At 36.1% G+C, this 21,211-nt stretch overlaps 1 protein-coding gene across 1 annotated transcript in view; it reads left to right on the forward strand.

Annotated features, from left to right (window-relative positions):
• The window catches only part of LOC117203302 (protein piccolo-like), a 28,382-nt gene extending 7,919 nt beyond the window's left edge, over window positions 1-20,463 (forward strand). The window contains exon 3 of the mRNA XM_033437553.2: window positions 18,973-20,463. Within this exon, the coding sequence (XP_033293444.2) occupies window positions 18,973-20,463 (1,491 nt within the window). The remainder of the gene's footprint in view (window positions 1-18,972) is intronic.
• Window positions 20,464-21,211: the final 748 nt, after the last annotated feature.

The raw sequence follows: 21,211 nt of genomic DNA on the forward strand, positions 1-21,211 counted from the left end.
ACTGTTTTTCTCTGGTTCTTTTCTTCTTTCCCTTCTTCCTTCCTACTTTCCTCTTTTTCTTCTCTGCCAAATGTAAATTAGAGTTTTTCAACATTTTCTCCAATAATATTTCTCCAAAATATTGCTACAATTTCTGATAAATTTGGCACATAAAGGAAGTATGAATTGATTGATAGATGCTGAGCTTTTGCTCATTGCATTCTATGGGTAAAATCCACACTATTATTACATTATATTAATTTTTTCATCAGCTATTAAATTCATGCTCCTACCTACCATGACACTCTTGATATGATATTCTTAAATGGGATCCTATTTATGCTGCGAAAAAAAGTGGACAGTGTTTTCAGATTCTAAATACAATTTTGATACGAAATTGAATACATTCTTTCAAACTGCACATCCCCTTTTCCTGCCAGTGATTTTGCTATACACTGTGAGAGCATGCTTCCCTCGTTAGTTGAGAGTCATTCATAACAGCGTAAGTCACTTCAAAAAAGTGAAGTCATTAGAACAGGTTCAACTTTATGGGTGTCTTCTTAGACGGGTCACAGTTTATAACTCCAAGTCTTTGGGTAAGCCTTCCTGGCAGACTGAATCATGAAGGGGCCAGTTGTGACACAAATGAGTTCAAGGTTGTTTACTCTGGTTCAGGATAGAAAAGTTATTCTCAGCAGGTCAGTTACTGTCAACTCAGTGCTTAAAGTCCCTGAATAAAATAGCATTTTAATAGGTAGAGATTTGGGGACGTTCAGGGGAAGGGACAGAAAACATAAAACTGCAGAACTTAGAAATTCTCTGGAGTTAAGAAATAATACAGTGAAGATGGTATAATAATATAAAATAAGTGAGAATAAAAGGGCTTAGGGTTTGAAAGAATACATTTTTAAAAGAAATGCAGTAGCCCCTACCCGATGAGAAGGCACAGAACCATTGAGTCCATCTAGAGAACCGCTGTTAGTGGGCTGTATAATGCACAAGAAGGAATGAAGGCAGCAGGCAATGAAGGATTCTGTCATTTAAATATCCGCGAGAGAGGAGACTTGTGTACCCTTGTTATAAATGCAATCTATGTTCTGATAAAAACAACAGTGATAATTATTGGTAGCTGTTACATTAGTTTGGATACTTACTGCGATGAAAGTTGAAAATGATGTCCATTTAAAATATGTCAACCTCTGGTTTTCCGCTAAGGTATCTTTTACTCTTTTTACCAAAAGTCATGTTGAGTACTTTAAAGTTTTAGATAAGCCATACTTCAGTGGTAAAATTGCAATTAATAAGAACATTTAAGTTATGGAGGAAATCAGATTATAAATAGTTGGTTTATATATTTGTAGCTTTTTTTCATATCTTAAACTGTTTTCCACATTCTTTTTTTCTTTTAATTTTTTTATTGAAGTATAGTTGAGGTATAAAATATGTTACAAGTGTACAATAGTGATTCACAATTTTTAAAGGTTATATTCTATTTATAGTTATTATAAAATATTTGCTGTATTCCCCATGTTGTGCAATATATCCTTGTGGCATATTTTATACATAATAGTTTTGTACCTCTTAATCCCTTACCCACATGCTGCCCCTTTCCCCTTTTTTCTCCCCACTGGTAACCACTAGTTTCTTCTCTACATCTGTGTGTCTGCTTCTTTTTTGTTGTAGCCCCTAGTTTGTTGTATTTTTTAGATTCCATGTATAAGTGACGTCATACAGTGTTTGTCTTTCTCTGTCTGACTTATTTCACTTAGCATAGTGCCCTCCAAGTGCATCCATGTTGCTGCAAAGGGCAAAATTTCATTCTTTCTTACAGCTGAGTAATATTCCATATTGTGTGTGTATATATATATATGTGTGTGTGTGTGTGTGTATATATATATAAAAATTCTGATAAAGATGTGTTTCTGTTCATAGTATACCATCTTGATAGGAATGTGTAGTAATAATGACTTCAAACAGTAGATGATCTTTCTATAAAATGTTTGTCAGGTTTTTGTGGCAATTTATAAGGCAGAAACCTGTAGTTGGACCTTCAAGCCACATATATTATTTGAGTACCTACAATGTGGAAGACATTTTACTACACATTCGGTAGGCTATAAAGATAAGTAAAACATAATGCTGATCTTAACATGATCCAAATGTACTAGCTTAGGTCATACACACACAAGGAAATATGTGGTCAAATGATAAAAGCTGTGAGACATGAGCAAACATTGTGAACTTCCAAGTAGGAAGTACCATTTCCAGTGGGTGAGATAAGGAAAGCTTCATGGAGACAATGGCATTTGTGCTAGGTATATAGTGATGGATATTATTTCAACAGATAAAGAACATGAAAGGGGGGGTAATGATTTAGCCTAAGACCTAGAGCCAGAATAATACAGGGTATGTTTAGGGAATCAGGCATAAATCTAGGTTGCCTGAAGTGGTGGCGAAGAAATGCTCAATGAGATTGGAGAAAAGTTTAAGTCAGATTTAGGTCTTCCACATTTAGTCGGTAGCGGTGAGCATTCTCCTGTATGAAACTTACCTTGTTTAATGTAGTCATGCCTTCAATCCTTCATTCATTTTACAAATGTGTATCAAATGCCAGGTTGCGAAGCACCATCAAGTACTTTGATAGAATCAAGTATGTGTTAGATATGGAGTCTTCCTTCTACCAGAAAACTGGGGAAATAAAAGTTGTAAATAAGAAAGGAAAAAATAGATATATATGAAAAGTAACTTTGTATAGGTCTTTACAGTTCACATAGTTCCTTCTTATTTGTTTTATCAAAATTAAATTTCCAAATAATTCTATGGTCATGTATTCTGTTTTCTCTTATGGGAGAAAATTGGTGTTCAAGTGGTTACTATGTTAGGATCATCCTGATAGTAAATGACCAGAACCCAAAGTAAATCTTCTGATTCCAAGTCCATTTACTCGTGGTAAGAAGAGAGAATGTGCTATGAGATCAAACGAAGAAGTCATCACTATCTTTGGGGGGTATGACAACTATCTTCATGGAAATAGAAGTATTTGAGCTGGGAATGTGAAGAATGATAAGAATTTGGACACACTTGACAGGAGTTGGGAATGTGGGGGCGGCAGTTAGAGGGTCTCAATGGCTAAAAAAAAAGCATCCCCGTTATTAAGGAGACGAGCTTGGGCAAGTCACTTACACTTTCTGTAACAGTGATACCATATAAACAATGGAAATAACATGTTCTCTGTTAAACACATTGGGTTTTTAGGAGGATTAGCTGAACGTTTGTGTGAGAAGGTATTTTTCAATATATGAAGTTCTTTTGAAGTTGTAATATGATGTCATAGATAATCTTAATATTTTAAACAGAGTTGACTTTGACAGCTTACTCTCAAATTGTTTTCTACATAGATACAATATCATAAGTTGTTGGGTTCTGAGATAGCAATCAAGAGCCATTTGATCTACAGTATTAATTGTAACATTTCATTTTAATTCTCATTTTTTTCCCTATAAGGAAAAATGTAATCTTATGGGTCAAATTGTCCAAAAATACTCAGATTGAGTAAACAGTTTTACCATGCAGGACAGCGCCAGAGACTAGACATTCTATACTACTTTAATTTACATGAATTTATTATTTTCAAGTTTGAGTTATATGCAAGTTATTCTCTATATTATTACTTTTACAGCCTATTGGGTAAAAATAAAATAAAAATAAAATCCTGGTCTCTTGTATCTCTCCTTGAAAAGATCAGGAGAATTTCTCTGATATATTTTTGTCACCAAAGCAGAACTATGACTATATATATTTGCTTTGAACATCCTGGCTCTTAAATGACTGCTAGATCTGAGGAGGACTGGAGAGGTGTCAACACCCAGACACAAGCTTTAGGAAAGGGGACTTTTACTTCCTTAACTAAATTTGCCAGCTGTCTCCCACCTCTGCCCACCTGACACACATATACACACACGTACACATACATATACAAACAAACACACTCATACCTTAGATATCTCAAATATTTCTCTGAAGGGGATGATGTTTAAGTGTCCTCTCTGGTAGTTGTCAAGATGTGTGCTGTTTAGAAAAACCTTAAGAATCCACTGGCTCCAAGCCTAGACTTTATAGCTGTATCTCTTCTTGCTAAGAGGCTTTTATAGTTGTATCTCTTCTTGCTAGTCTGTTAATGGAGTTAATCTCAGCAATACAGGTTCACTCTTTGGGTTTGCTTTCTGACACAGAAACTGAACATTTGCTTTACAGTTAGTAACTACAGTGTTTCTTGTTGTTGTTCTTGTTGTTGTTGATTTACTTTATCTCTTTTGATATCTAGGCTGGGACCAGGTAGGTTTAAGGAGAGATTGAAAGACTTATTCCTAATGTGTGATAATTCTCCTGGTTCTTAGGAAATTTTGTAATATATGAAATGACTTGTCATTTTTTAGACTGTTAATAATGAACTAAATGTTAGTGATAAAAGTGGGTTTAGGTGGGTGTTTTTTTTCCTCATATTATTTCGATCATGATGGCCCATATATTAATCTTGGCTGAAGCTAGATGTTTTATTTAACAAAAACATGGCCATCTCTCAGGAGCTAAAAAATAAAAATGAAAAACAAGCGCACTTAGACTTCCATATACACTCTCTCAACTTTTTAAAGAACAAACAAAAAATGACTGAAATTTTTTAGGTTGTCAAAATGACTTAACTGGCCACCTCTTTTAGGTGGATCAGCCTGCTACTTCTAGTAGGAGAAACTGAGGGGGAAAAATCTGTTAAGAAAAGTAGAGATATGCCAAACGTTAGGAGGCTGGAATTTGTGGAGAAAGAAAGCCAGTAAGACATTCCTGATGATGGAGTAGCAGAAAGAGCTTTTAGAAAAAGGAATATTCTCTTTAGTTGCTTGCTGTTTTAGCACAAAGGTGATTTGTCACCCCAAATTCTAAGCAGAGACAGCAACACGGTTCTGAGCACATATGCGTTCACCTCCTCTCTAGAGGTCCCAGTTTTAAAAGATTGAAAGTATAGTAGTTCTGTATACCTCAGTTAAAAAATAAATGAATAAGTAAAACCAATAATAAAAAGTACTCATTAAAAAAAAGTGTAGTAGTTTGAAAAAATGGGAAAGACCACCAATAACATAAATTGGCAGGTTGAAGAATTCCTAGAAGATAGAAAGTAGATGGAAAGGTAGTGACAGAAACAGAGCTAAAGAAACCACTGTCAGGTGGCTTCCTTATGGAGCCTCAGTGAAGCTCTGAGCTTAGCATCCACAAATACAGACAGCAACAGTGGGTCGTAGGTAGTGATCAAGTAATAAATTACAGAACTACAGGAGGAACAAACAGGACAAGTGGACTCTTTCCTAATCTCTAGTGGAAGACAGCAGGTAGAAGAGGCTTTATTTTCTTCTGCTTAGGCTAAAGCCAAAGAATTCTCCAAATGAAGGGATGAACTGCCTGAGGAAGGGCCCTCATGAGAAAAGTAGGGCTTTCGAAAGAAAATGAGAAGAAGTAATGCTCCTCTCCCACAACAGAGTGATTTAAAGGAGGAAACAAACAAAACACTTAAGGAGTCAAATTTACTAAATCTATTACCCTCCTAGTAAAGCTGTCCTTACTTTGGACACTGACCCTCTGCCATCCTACTTCCTCTTATTCAAAGAAGAGGACTAATGGGGAAGCAGAACTGTCAAGAAATACAGAAAAACCTCTGTTGATTACCCATTCTAAATAATGGAGACATTCACTGTAAATGAATGGTTTGAAGAGAGTCACTTGACATTTTAGCAATAATATCACAGGAAGGACATGGATAAACTAGTGAAAGACAAAACAAAACACCTGACCTCACAGGAAGGAGTCCATTCAGGAAATATAAAGAACTTATAAAATTCTTATTATTCCTGAGAAATACTTAAGAGAGGGTATTTCATCAATAATTAGTACACTCAAATTTCAGTGGGCTGATTGAGGGTAAAAATAGGCCTGGTTGATGTTCTGGAAAAGCAAGACCCAGAATTTTCCCAGCTTGTAGTGCAAATTATCCAGCTATTTAACTGAGCACCTACTATGTTTCAGGCACTTTTCTGGACTGTGCTAGTTGTAAAAGTGAATAAAGTAGCCAAAAATTCTTCCCTTGTGCGACATGTATTCTAGTAAGAGTGGCAAATAAATAAAACGTATAGTGTGACAGATGGTAATAAGTGTTATGGAGAAAAATGAAGTAGAAGGTTATAGCACAGACCAAGGGAGGGTTGGTGATGTGGTGGTAGGGTCCTCTCACTCCCTCTAATTGGGGGATTGGAGTCTGGGAGTTGAGGGATGACTCAGGAATCTGGAATTTTTAGTGGTGACTAAAGGTCTAATTTGTATAGTTCTGAGGCTGGGAGCTCGAGGGGGGTTAAGAAAGGAAAGAGTGGGAATGTACCCAGGAATGTGCACAATTCTGAGATGCCTCTCTTTACTCCTTCCTGTGGTGATGTGGAGGCTGGGGAATGAGCATTTTACTCCAGCATAAGGAGCTCTTTCTAAACTCTTGTCCATGGAGTTGTAGACATTTTGGGGGTGTGGTCATCTGAAATTCTGGGGCTCCCTTGGGACTCTGGGAGTTCTGAGGCTTTAAGAGAAATATTAAAAATCATGGAAATTATATCTAAGAGCTCTAATAGGAGTTCCAGAAAAAAATGAATGAAGGCTATGGAGTCAGGCTCTAGAAGAAAGAAAATGTAAGTCTTCAGATTTTGATCCACCAATGGATCAAGCAAGATTAGTAAAACATCTGATAGATACATCCTGGTGAAATAATCTGATTTCCAAGGGTAAGGAGAAAAGTTGGAAGACTTCCACAGAGAAAAAAATTAGCATCTACAAAAAGATGAGAAATCAGGCAGGTGTCAACACAGAAGACAGCCAATTTCTTTAAATTTGTAGAGATGGTGATTAGATGAATCCTCTATCCAGGCAAGATATCAAGAGGGAGTGTGAGGGCAGCTTAAGAATTTTTTTTCACACTTAAGGGTCCATAAAAATCATTGGCACTGTATAAGTGTATGTATATATGTATAAATGTGTATGTAGGTGTATGTATGTATATATCACAATCACTGTAGGAGTTCCTCTATTAAAATGGAAAATGAAAAGAGTGGGATGGAGTAGCTGATTATGCCCCAGAAATGAAGAAAACTAAAAAGACTAAAGAGTCATTTTTTTCTAAAATGTGATTGCATAATAGTAGTGGAATGTGAAATGATATTAGATGGTACACAAATCAAACTGAAAAAGTTATACATCCTTTAACTGTGTGTTAAAATATTTAATTAATACATCAAATATAATTTCTTGGATATTGCTTAAGACAACCCTAAAACATGATAATATAAGGTTGTTTTTTGAAAAAATGTTGCTTTTATAGAAGGAGAAAATACATAGCATCTTAAATTTATAAATCAAAACTTATTATTTGATGTTATAATGGCAGCCACTAGAAAAAGTCACAGCAAAAGTTAACACTGATTGATTCTGAAGATGCAAGCTTGGTGCCTGAGAGAGAGGCTTTTACTTTTAATGTCAAACCTTTTCGTGCTTTCTTTTTTTTTTTTTTTTTTTTTTTGCGGTACACGGGCCTCTCACTGTTGTGGCCTCTCCCGCTGCGGAGCACAGGCTCCGGATGCGCAGGCTCAGTCGCCATGGCTCATGGGCCCAGCTGCTCCGCGGCACGTGGGATCTTCCCGGACAGGGGCACGAACCTGTGTCCCCTGCATCGGCAGGCGGACTGTCAACCACAGTGCCACCAGGGAAGCCCTTTGTGCTATTTTTTTAACCTTGGAAATTCGTTTTTTTTTTTTTTTTTTTGCTTGTTTTTGTTTTTTTAAAAATTTTCCTTTGCTTTATTATTATTATTATTTTTTAAACATCTTTATTGGAGTATAATTGCTTTACAATGGTGTGTTAGTTTCTGCTGTATAACAAAATGAATCAGCCATACATATACATATGTATATCTCTTCCCCATATCTCTTCCCTCTTGCGTCTCCCTCCCACCCTCCCTATCCCACCTGTCGAGGTGGTCACAAAGCACTGAGCCGATCTCCGTGCTATGCAGCTGCTCCCCACTAGCTATCTGTTTTACATTTGGTAGTGTATGTGTGTCCATGCCACTCTCGCACTTCGTCCCAGCTTACCGTTCCCCCCCCACCCCGTGTCCTCAAGTCCATTCTCTACATCTGCGTCATTATTCCTGTTCTGCCCCTAGGTTCATCAGAACCATTTTTTTTTTTTTTTTTTTTTAGATTCCATATATATGTGTTAGCATACGGTATTTGGAAATTCATCTTATAATTAACACTTGAGTAATTTAAAAAATTCTCATTCATCACATGACTGATTAAACAATTTATATGATACGAAGGAATGGGTAAATTAGAGTCTCGATTTTCACATCTTTAGCTTTGGCATTCTACTTGGTGAAATGTCAGGAATTTTTGGTTCTAGATAACAGTAATGATTTGAAATGCCTTATGCCTGTAATGCCAGATTTGGTCCGTTTTTTCATTTGTTCTTTGCTTGTCACAGGCATGTATACTTTAACTGGCACAATTTTAAATGAACCCAGTAAAGAGAAATAAAGTCCCTTGATTCTAAACATAAAGTTTTTAGAAGACAAAGAATATTCTGGGTTTGTTTTGTTTTGTTATTCTCTAATAATCCTTAGGTATCCTTCATAGTATTTGAAACAAAAATACCCTGAGTATAACAAAATTTATTTAAAATAATTTTCTCATGAACTTAGAGGACTAGAAATAATCATTTAAAAATCCTTGCTACTTAAATGTGTTCACGAACGCCATGTTCGTTTAGCTTTCATTTTCCATGAGGTCTAGTTTGCAGCATTTTCCTCATTACTTGGATGTTGCACCTATAAAATAAATATGTATTCCTCATGCTCTACCCATAAGTTTAATCATTAGAACCAAAGCTTTTTTCCACTTTCAGCTTTTAAATAACTAGATGTTTCAGGTGTCTTTCTGCATGCCCAGCTTTTTGTAATGTCTACTAAGTGTTGCTACATATTATTGCAGCTAGTATGATGATCTGTATAGCTTAGTAAGAACAGATGTTCTGCTGTGAAAGCAGATACCCACAACTAACAGAATCATTATTGGATCAGTAAACTTAATACAGGGATGGGTTAACTTGCTCATTGTTCACATCCCTGGAGAAATCACACATACCTAACACTCTCCGCTGTTCCATATCTTAATTAGCTTAGGTGAAACTGGGCTCTTACTTACAAACATTTCAAAAGTACTACATTGAAGACAAAGATGTAAATAATCTATTAGAAGTTTATATATCTTCCTTAAAGTAATGCCAATATCGAAAGCATCAGTAAGGCATATAAAGACCTGGGTTGTAGTCCTAGCTCTGCCCTTTACACATAAATACTCTCGCTGATATTCCTCTGAATTCAATCAGCAGTAGTTCTAGTTACCTTTGATAAAGAAGCAGTAACTTCACTATAGACAATGTTTCTTGCCTGTCTTCTTACTTTACTCTTACTGTAATTCGGTCAGGTCATTTTAACTTTTCTGAGTATTTATTTTTCTTATTTGTGAGACTTGTCATATACTAGTGTCCATCATCAGATGAATGGATAAAGAAGATGTGGCACATATATACAATGGAATATTACTCAGCCATAAAAAGAGACGAAATTGAGCTATTTGTAATGAGGTGGATAGACCTAGAGTCTGTCATACAGAGTGAAGTAAGTCAGAAAGAGAGAGACAAATACCGTATGCTAACACATATATATGGAATTTAAGAAAAAAAAATGTCATGAAAAACCTAGGGGTGAAACAGGAATAAAGACACAGACTTACTAGAGAATGGACTTGAGGCTATGGGGAGGGGGAAGGGTAAACGGTGACAAAGCGATAAAGAGGCATGGACATATATACACTACCAAACGTAAGGTAGATAGCTAGTGGGAAGCAGCCGCATAGCACAGGGAGATCAGCTCGGTGCTTTGTGACCGCCTGGAGGGGTGGGATAGGGAGGGTGGGAAGGAGGGAGACGCAAGCGGGAAGAGATATGGGAATATATGTATATATATAACTGATTCATTTTGTTGTGAAGCTGAAACTAACATACCATTGTAAAGCAGTTATACTCCAATAAAGATGTTAAAAAAAAAATCTAAACCATTAAAAAAAAATTACATTTGGCAGTATAAGTGGAAGTGCTTTGAAATTGGCAGGAATAAATATTTGTATTTATTATTAATCTGTATAAAAATTCTAATAAGTAGGGATGTTGCCATCATTGTTAACTCCGTTTGTCACTGGGAAACCGAGGGTAAGAATTTGCAAGGTCACAGAATTACTTAGCAATGAATCTCATACAAGAAGCTAGATCTAAATTTAGCAACATTTTTAAATAGAAGAGCACATTGATTTTAAACCAGTCATTTCTAGATTACAGAAAGTGTGTGTGTGTGTGTGTGTGAGAGAGAGAGAGAGAGAATTTTACATATTCTTAAAGTTATAAGAAATCAACCTTCTTGAGACTCACAGACATAGAGAACATGTTTATGATTACCGAAAGGGAAAGGTGGGGAGAGGGATAAATTGAGAATTTGGGGTTAACAGGTGCACACTACTATATATAAAATAGATAAACAACAAGGATCTACTGTATAGCACAGGGTACTGTATTTAATATCTTGTAATAACCTATAATGGAAAAGAATCTGAAAAAGAATATATATATGTGTGTATACATATATATCTAATATGTATCTATATCAGTATATCTCAGTCAGTTTGCTGAACACCTGAAACTAACAACATTGTAAATCAACTATACTTCAATTAAAAAAAAAGAAATTAACCTTCTTGGCAGGAGTTTATTTTTGAAATTTAGTGTAAAACATTGAGGTGTAAGAGCACTGACTTTATACCTTTCTACTCACTCTTGCTCAAACCAAAGCCTTATTTATATTGCTGAGCTCTTTTTTGTTCTTCAGAAAGCCATGAGCTCCTACTATGAGCCAGCCACTCTGTTAGATTTTGAAAATAGACATAATGAAGTTGATAACTTTGCTCACTGTTAAGAATAGAACTCAGAGTTTAGAGGGAGAGTCAATAATTTAGCAAATGCAGATGGAGTCTTGTTTGTAAAATAGAAAATAATAAACACCATATGGATGAGATACATTCTTTTTTTTTTTTTTTTTTTTTTTTTTGCGGTATGCGGGCCTCTCACTGTTGTGGCCTCTCCCCTTGCGGAGCACAGGCTCCGGACGCACAGGCTCCAGACGCACAGGCTCAGTGGCCATGGCTCACGGGCCTAGCCGCTGCGTGGCATGTGGGATCTTCCCGGACCGGGGCACGAACCCGTGTCCCCTGCATCGGCAGGCGGACTCTCAACCACTGCGCCACCAGGGAAGCCCTGGATGAGATACATTCTTACCTGAATATAAAACAATAAACTACCTTTCTATTATTTTCTTCTATCTAATCAGAAATAAAGATTTTTAAATCAGTTGGTAAAACAAATATGACATTTCTATCATTTATTCAGGAAAATCAAACCAGTAGAATTCATCAAACCTTCGGATCAGATTTCTACTTAGGTAAAAGAATTCAAAGAAGTCAATGGCAGGCTTCATCATGTGAACATGTAACTATAATTGTATTTGTTGGGAAAAATTTTAATATGTAGATCTGTGTGTTTTTTAACTTGAAAGAGGAAGGATTTAAAAAAATGGTCAGAAGGAAATCAATGGTAATGAAAAATGTGGCTAGGATTTGTGAAAAAAAGGTGAAAATAATGTAAAGCTGATTAATTTTAAAGTCAGATTTTCCTTAAATACATTCTTGAAAATGCACATACATAAAACTATTTAAGATTTGAATAAGTTATAGGGGGCTCCCATTCACAGAAAGCTGAAAGAGGCTAAAATCCCTTATGAAACTGTATTTTTACACAAGGTCCGTGCAGTGGGAGCAGAGTCTTAACCAATGGACCGCCAGGGAAGTCCCTCATATATGTATTTTTGAAAGCACTTCTTTCCTTTCCAAGTTAACATACAAATGATTATCTTAATTCCAGTTACTATCTGATCAAATTAAAGATATTTAAATTTCAGCATATATAATGAGTTCACAAAGTTTATGAGCCCTTTGAGTCTTTTCACTAATGTAATTTTTTTCACTTTTAAGTGAAATAATAGGACAATCAATAAGTTGTTTAAATAATTGCACAAACATTGCCTAATTGAAACTATTGGATCGCAGGCTACAAAATTGTGTGATAGCTCAAGGTGTGTTAATCACTTGAGATATAAAAGTTTGAATTCACCATGTGAGAGGCAGTCAGAAGTGTTAATATATGTGTAAGTTCAGTTTACTGATTTGGGGTCTTCTGTGTTGCTGTAGTAAAATACAAATAATATTTTCAAGTCTTTGTACTGTAATTATTTTGTAAATTGATTAAAGTGGCAGTTTTTTTCGGTTGGGCTGCACTGACACTCAGATATGCTTTTATCATTTGACCCTATTTTGTGAAGATTTAACAAATGTTATTTCTAGCCTTTGGTGAACATTACTATGCTTTATGAAGAAAAAAGTGCAGATTTAGGTTACATTTCACAAAGTTTGTTAATGGTTTCTGAATTATGCAGCAGAAATTGTAATCCACACAGTTTCAGAAGGTATCCATTCAAATTCTGGATGGATTGTCATAAATAAAACAGTTTCATCAAGTCGCTGAGCATGTCATCACAGTTCTGAGGAATGCTAGTGTCTAGTTTTTATCCAAAATAAATTGTGCGTTAATATGCATAAAGATGTCAACTGCAGTGAGCCATCTGCAGCCAAACTGCTGTCAGCTAGTAGCTGCCTTTGTGGAGGAGGTCATGTGGTTTGGGCATTCCTTGAATAGCAGAACGCATAATCTGTTACCAAACTTTACCTTGGGTTTCTCTTGATAATATTATATGTTATTATCCGATACATATTATTTAATTATATTCTCTATGGCATTCAAAATAATATGAATAAAAATAATACATAGATAACTTAGAGATCATTTGATGAGAAGTAGGAAACAAGTTTAGAATAATTCATCAATAAATATCTAAAATTTACTTGGTATCTAATACAGAGGTAAGAGTAATCATAAGAAGTGGTTGCTCTTTTTAAGAGTCCATGTGAGGATAGGAAAAGAGAGGAAATAATTGGAAAAAAAATATAAAGCAGTATCTATTTGAGTCTAAATGCTGTGCTTCAAACGATAGTAGGAATAGTTGAGAAGGGGCAGATCTTAATGGAGAATGGAATAGTTAAGTGGTAAAGGAGAGGGGCCATCGTGTAAAGCCTAGGAAGCATTTGGTAAATGGAAGAGGAGTACAAATTGGATTTCGAATCGTGACTCAGGTAAGAGAGAGTGAGAACACTGCCTTGATGGAGTAAATGGTACATTTAGATACCGTGGTTTGCAGAAAAGTTGAGTTGTGATGCATCCAGAAGTAAGAACCCAGCAGATTTTAGTACAAGGGCAGGGTGATTGTGTGATTGAAGAAAATGTATTCAGTAGCTAACGTGAATGGTATGAACACCAGCAAATATAAATTCCTAATATTGTGTTTGTTCTTTAGATGGTCCATTATGCCTCCTACTATGCTGTGTTGTTGAGCAGAGATTCCATTATAAATCTTATGTAGATTTGGCGTTTAAAATGTCCAATTTGGAGCACATTGAAGGGTGGATGTTAGTCATAATGCCTTCTGGACACTTTTGTTTTGAGAAGCTTCCATTATCTTTTGAAGCGAATAGATTAAGAACAGTTCCAAGCAGGAATATACTTTAATTCTGGAACCCCAGTGTTTGCCAACTCATCTTATTTGTTAGATGTATTGAGTTAATTATCTTGAATTATCATTAAAGACATACTCTTAAAAATCAGAATCTAATTTTTCAGTACTTTTTTGATAGTGGCACCAATAATTGAAACTCCGTGTGGAATTTACAATTAAACTTTCAAGTGGTACCCTTTGAAACATTTAGTAAGACATTTATGATTATCCAGCAAAAGCCTTAGCCAGTGAAGTTGTATTACTATATTTCACATGACTCGGCTCTGATACATAACATAAAAGGGAGCCGGGGGAGTTGGATTAAACAGGGAGCTGTGTTAGTAATTATAAGCAGGTCCACGTTAGAATACACAATGACCTCAGAATGAGCAGAAATCCTGGCTGACTACTCTCTTACCCCCATTTGTATAGCATATTGTCAGAAGACTGAATGAACGATTCTATGCCTTTTTTTGCTTCTTTCTATAGAGCTAATTGGATTAGAGTAGCTCATTAAACACTTGTGTCTCCAGATCATGAATTCCATTTATTCATTTGCTGTAAGTAAGACTATAGGTGGGGGAAGGAAAAGATGACTATTTTTCCTTATTTGTTATATAAAATCTAGAATTTATGAATAGTTAAGGCATGACATATTTATCTAACACAGATTCTTTCATTTTACTGCTTGTATGTTGAAGGTAAGCTCCAGTGTTAACATTGCACAGAGACTTAAAATTTTACCGATAAGACCAAAAGCGTCCGAAGAAGTGGGGAGGGGGGGAGTTGAGGGGGGAATTGCAGGAAGAAAGGATAAAAGTACTCATCGAGGGCCAGATCAGGAACCGTGGCTTTGGAAATACTGATACAGTTGTAGGCTCCCCTGGTATTGTTTCTTGAATTTCTCCCATTGCTTATCAAATGGATGTGGATGATGAGAGGAACGGGTGCTACTCGTGTCAGGGCACCTGGGAAGTTGTTTATGAAATATTGGTGAAAGGCTTCTTCTGAATTAGGCTTGGCCTTGGCTATTGTCTGACTTCTTTGGCATAGGTAATAAGGGATAAGGACTAAAGTCTTCTAAGATCCACATTCATAGCTATAGTGAAATGAAGACCCAATCATGCAGAACTAGGAGAACCAGCTGTGTTATAGATGTGGATACCAAATGGAACGGGCAGCAGGTGTCTGAGGCAATGATGGTAGTAAATTCAGGTTCATCTCTGTTCATAGTTGGAGATAAACATTTAATTTTAGAAGTTAAACAAGACAGTAATTGTCTCCAAGCAGTGAAAATATGTATGGTTAGCAGGTGGGGTAAGTATGGGGTGTTACTTCAGTTCGAATCAAAATGAGGATGTATGATCCATGAGCAAAAGTATGGTATAGGGAGAATGGCTTGCAACCAGAAAATGAAGGTAGAGGCCTGCCATTTAGGCAAGGTAAACAGTGGCGATTAACAGAGTACACACAGAAATGTTGTAGCTTGAAGAGCATAAACATTTTAAATTAATTTATGTGATTGAAACCAGCTCAAAAAATATTCGTGAACATCTATAATTATTAAAGGGTCAGACCGTACCAGGAAGTCTTTATCATTTGTTGCTTACAGTCTTTTGGGAAATACAGCCCTGGAGGTAGCAGAATTATGTCAGACTATACCAGGAAGTCTTTATCATTTGTTGCTTACAGTCTTTTGGGAAATACAGCCCTGGAGGTAGCAGAATTATGTAAGTGCTAACATGAGAACAGGAGCAAAATTATATATTTTGAATTTCTTGCAAAAATTAACTTTATTTCACAGTTATTGGAGAGGCGTTGAGGTTTGAAGAGAAGTAGAGTCAACCCCTTCTGTGGTGGTTTGTTTTAAACAGGTTATATTTGGTGGAGGTATGAAGTATTTGAGAAATGACAAGGGCCAAATGAGGGACAGTGGCTTTGGAAATGTGAACGAATGAATGGGGAATTACCTTTCACAAGCAATGCAGACACACTTTGGAAATAACTGAAAATGCAGTAAAGATATAATGGGATTTTTAACTCGGATGAGTGAGAGGGCAAAGGTGCTATTACTACTCCTTAACTCTCCCTCAGTGCATTGTGAAAAAGTAGATGGTGGTTCATGATATTAATGTCAGGGCAGGCTGTGGAGTTTTTCATTTTATTAATGTATAGGAAAGATTTTTTGTTTTCAGCTCAATCAGGGACTTGGAAATGCTGCTGTGTTCAGTAGTAGATTAAGTTCTGAGATAAAACTCATTTCTGTTTTCAACAGATTTGGCCAGAATTAAATAAAAAAGAGGCTCTTTCTGAAAAATCCTAAGAGGATAAAATGCTTTTCATATTGTGAAAGCTACAGACAATGATTTTAACCTGTATTCTCACAGTGAGGAGGAACATTGAGGGATCAGATGTCTTTTATATGTTGCTTATCAAAGTGAAGAAAATGGGGTCATGAGAAGGACAAAAGATGTTCAAAAAAAGGGTGTATTAAGAGAAAAGTAGAATTGTATCCCTATGAAGAAGCAGTGACCTGTGTTATCCACCCCTCTTTTCCTAACTCTCCCTTGTCTGCTTATTGAGAGACATAGTCACATACATTTATTAACTACAAGGAAACATTTGATTTTGGATTGAGGACAGTATAGTATGTGTGACCCACTATTGAAGGAAATCATACATTAGATATGCTGTGGTAGTGTTCTAATTTTGCAGTGGTCCAAAGATGGAGTAAAAGCCTACTGGCCAGCTATGCATGACGCTCCAATGTTCCCATGGCAAAGAGACTTAAAATTTTGCTGATAAGACCAAATGAATCCAAAGAAATTGGCGGGGGGGGGGGGCTTGTTTGAGGGAGAACTTGCAGGAAGAAAGGATAAATGGACTCATCACAGTATCACCATCAGATACTTATTATATATCTGTGATTATCTTGAAATTATATTATGCTTTAACCTGTTTCTTACCTGATTCTTCTATAATATAGTCTCCATGAGGACAGAGATTTTTGTCTCTTTTGTTCAGTGGTATGTGCTAAGTAGAAGTTGCTCAATAAATATTTGAATAAAGAAAGAAACAGATGAATACATTTTGCGTCTTCTTTGGCTCTGCCATTTGTTAGAAAGAATAAGAGCAATTAATACAATGACAGACACTAGCCCTAGAAGTTTGTAGTTTAAAGTGGTTAATCTGGGTATAGCTCTCATATAATAATTTATAGAAAAAAATCATTGATAAAATATAAGTAAAGAATTATGCTTTTAATTATATTTTCTTTCATCTTGTCTGGCTGCATGATTATCAGGTCACATGGTATCATTTAAGACTGTGGAAGAAAACAAATGAGAAAAAATAAATAGTAGAGTAGCAGAATTGACATTGGCAGTAGGGGAGGGAGATGGCTGAATGTGTAGGGGCACGTTTATGGAGAAATTTCCTTCCATCAAGAAGGGGACAAAGTGGAGTGAATTTCCTTACATTCAAGCTCACCTTTAGTCATGTTACTTACATAGGTAACAGTTGCTTGATTATGTTTTGGGATTCAAATATCTTTATGTTTAAAGAGTTATTTATTAGTGAAATGCCTCAAACATACAGAAAGGTAAAGACAATATAGCAAATACATAAGTACTCAATACTCATGTTGAAAACAAATGTAATGAACACCCAAGTACCTCCCACCCATATGTAACAAATGTTTTCATTTTGCTTTTTGATTCACATTTTTAAACAGAAATATAACTTGCCAGTTAGAGTTTAAAATGTTCCTTCAACCTTCTAAAAACAAAAGTTTGCTTTCCATGAGATTGCAAAATAAGCCCTGTTATACTGGTACCTGAGTTTAAATAATTTCAGTGTCTTTTTTTTTTTTTTAAGCCATTTTAATGATTAAGAAAAAGGTACAGTAGAGTTTTTTTTCATTAAAGTTTAACAGCATAAAATGTCAAGTGAAAAAAGTTTTTAAAAGTTTAGAAATGACTAGTTTGGTTTCTTTTCAAAAGGGAATTGTTTCAAATAGAGAGTATGTTGTTTGCCAGCCTAATACTCTACAATTTTGTACTGTAGGAAACTTTTCTCGTACTTATGCTCCATATATTTAGTTTTTCACTGTGTAGATTTCTGAACAAAGAACTTCAGTGCTAAACTGGTAACATTGGTTACTTTGGGAGTTAAAGATTAGATCATGAATTTGCCCTTCAAAATTACTTTCGTAATATTTAAAGTTTTGTATAATGAGCATACATTATTTTGGAATAAGAAAAGGTAAATTTTGAACATAGGTACTTTTAAAATATCTTCTAAAATATGGTAGTACCAAATTCAACATCTCCTTTTAACAATGAAGGTGATATGAAAAGAACAGATGCATTTACGCCTATACATGATGCATATATGATGTGTATCTCACATATATATCTCACCAGTCATATAAGTATATTGCATACTTATATTGCTCTTTCCAGTAATGAAAAGGAAATGGAAGCAATGTTTTCTCTGTTAGATGATGCTGTCTATGATAATTTGAGGGTGTGCCATTATTTTTCATTTATTTTCTTAACAGAGAATGTTCTCTTTCTAACCTACAGTGGCTAATACAAGTTTTTTGTTTTCTCATATTTGATTATATCACCTTGGAGGGGGAAGTGATGCTCTTGCTAATTTAAGAAGGTAGTAATGTGTTAATAATTTGAGAAGCATACTCTGGGTTATATAACTAAAAATTGCTTATGAGCCATCAATAGAGAAAATATCTAACATAACTGATTCTGGAATCTAATATGTTATAATTAATTTTCTTTTATCATACATGGTTTTCTATTTCTAGGAGTAATCAAACTGAGTATTTTGTTTTACAAAGGCAAAGAATAACAAAACTAACATTAGAAGAAAAATACAATTCTGTGCTGATTTTTATTTTGTTTTCAGAGCTTAAGGCTCAGAGGTTCATTAGTTATATTGTAATGTACCTAACATTTTAATATTTTAATAGAAATTAAGTAAAATTATTTGATGTATATTTTATGTTTTGCATAGTAAGAGACATAGTTTCAAATGGTACCATGCAGTTTAAAAAATGTTTTTGTTTCTACATTGTTATTATCTCACTGACTATTGTTTTATATTATTTATATTATTTCTAGATAAAAGAGTGGCTCTGTTTAAACTGTCAGATGCAGAGAGCTCTAGGAGGTGACCTGGCTCCAGTTCCATCATCACCCCAGCCCAAACCGAAGACCGCCCCTGTTCCTACATCAGCAGTGAGCAAGCCAACCCCACAGTCACAGCAGATTTCTCCAAAGAAAGATACTACACCCAAACAGGATGTCTCAAAGGCACCTGAGTCTAAAAAGCCCCCACCACTAGTGAAACAGCCAACCCTTCGTGGCTCCCTCCCAGTCACAGCCCAGCAGCCTCCCGTGGCAGAGTCCTCCTCCAAGCCGGCCCCTCCCAAAGAGCCTTCCGTCCCATCTGAACAGGCCAAGGTCTCCGTGGCTGATGATAAACCAAAGCAGCCCAAGACAGAAAAGCCAGCCACGGACGTTGTGTCTTCATTGTCAACAGCAGCAAAACCGGATGTTCCAAGCTCCAAAGTACCATCACAGGATCAAGAGAAAGCAATTCCTGCTGTAAAACCAGACTCTGCCAAACCCTCACAGAGTTTTCCACCCACAGGAGAAAAAGTCACCCCATTCGATTCTAAAGTCATCCCTCGACCTGCATCAGATTCAAAACTTATTTCACATCCTGGGCCTAGTTCAGAGAGCAAAGGTCAAAAACAAGTTGATTCAATTCAGAAGAAGGACGAACCCAAGAAAGCACAAACCAGAATGAGTCCTAAGCCAGATGCCAAGCCTATGCCAAAAGGGGCACCAACACCCCAAGGTCCACGACCTTCCGCTGGCCAAACTGCCCCCCCATCTCCACAGCCCCCGAAACCTCAGGAGCAGTCGAGACGTTTTAGTCTGAATCTGGGAAGTATTTCTGACGTCCCTAAATCACAGCCCACAACTCCTCAAGAAACAGTGACTGGGAAACTCTTTGGGTTTGGAGCATCCATTTTCAGCCAGGCATCGAATCTCATCTCCACAGCAGGCCAGCCTGGGTCTCATTCACAGGGTGGGCCAGCAGCCCCGACAAAACAACTCCCTCCTTCACAGCCACCTGCTTCTCAGGGGCCACCCAAATCCACAGCACCACCTGCACCTGCAAAGGCTATCCCTGTGAAAAAGGAAACCAAAGCTCTAGTAGCTGAAAAATTAGAGCCCAAAGCTGAACAAGTTTCAACAGTAAAAAGAACAGAAACGGAAAAGAAGCCTCTGCCCACTAAGGACAGCAAACCTTCAACAGCCGAGCCTCAAAAGGCTGCTCTTCCCCCCAGACTGGAGGAAGTCCCCAAACCAGAATCAGCCTGTCCTCTCTGCAAAACTAAACTCAACATAGGTTCTCAGGATCCTCCTAACTACAATACTTGCACTGAATGCAAGAAAGAAGTGTGTAACCTCTGTGGATTTAACCCTACACCACACTTGACTGAGGTAAGCAGTATTTGTATCACATATGAATGTGAGTATATCGTGTTTATTCTGAAATATTTTGGTGGCCAAGTTTCTGAGCAAAAAATACATTTTTAATAAAGAAAAATTGATCCTGTATCTTTGAAGAAGTTTCAGTTACTTATTATAGGCTTACTCTTACTAAAAGTTAACATAATTTAGATTTTTCTGGCTTAAAGTACCAGAAGTAAGATGATGAAATAAGCTGACAACTTAAAATAACAATTATCCCATCCTTTATATGAATTAACAACCTATAGCTTCAGAGCACTATTTGATTTTCACCTAAAAACACCAAATAAGAGTTGTAATTTACTATTCCCAGTATCTCTAATCCTTCCAGTCTCTTTCATACCTTAAAAAGAGAAGCTTGATTGATAGCAAATCTATAAACAACGTGAGATCTGTTATCTTACAAAAGTTAAGAGCTTTGAGTAAGTTAATAATATTGTCTGCTAGAAAATATTGGTTCAAATATATAATGTCTAGACTTTTTATAATTCTGTTTGAACTGTTATCTGACATAAATATAATAGAGCACTTTATTAGGAACTGTGGAAAGAAAAAGAAGTTATATGGATTTCAGTGACTAAAGTGAAGGATTTTTTTTTAATGGGGTGACCGAAACACTTTTTATACAGTGTAAATGACTGAAAAGCAGATGACAGTTTTCTACCTAATACAGTTATAGAAGAATGAATCTGTAAGCATTAGTCGTGTGTTAGGGCTATTAGAATATTTGGATATTGAGAGACTGAGAAGTTGAATAATGCTGCTGTCTTAGATAAGTAACAGTGATGTTTTAGTGAACATTTTGGGATTGAAT

The sequence above is a fragment of the Orcinus orca genome, chromosome 9 (genome assembly GCF_937001465.1).
Source record: "Orcinus orca chromosome 9, mOrcOrc1.1, whole genome shotgun sequence".
Classification (NCBI taxonomy): domain Eukaryota; kingdom Metazoa; phylum Chordata; class Mammalia; order Artiodactyla; family Delphinidae; genus Orcinus; species Orcinus orca.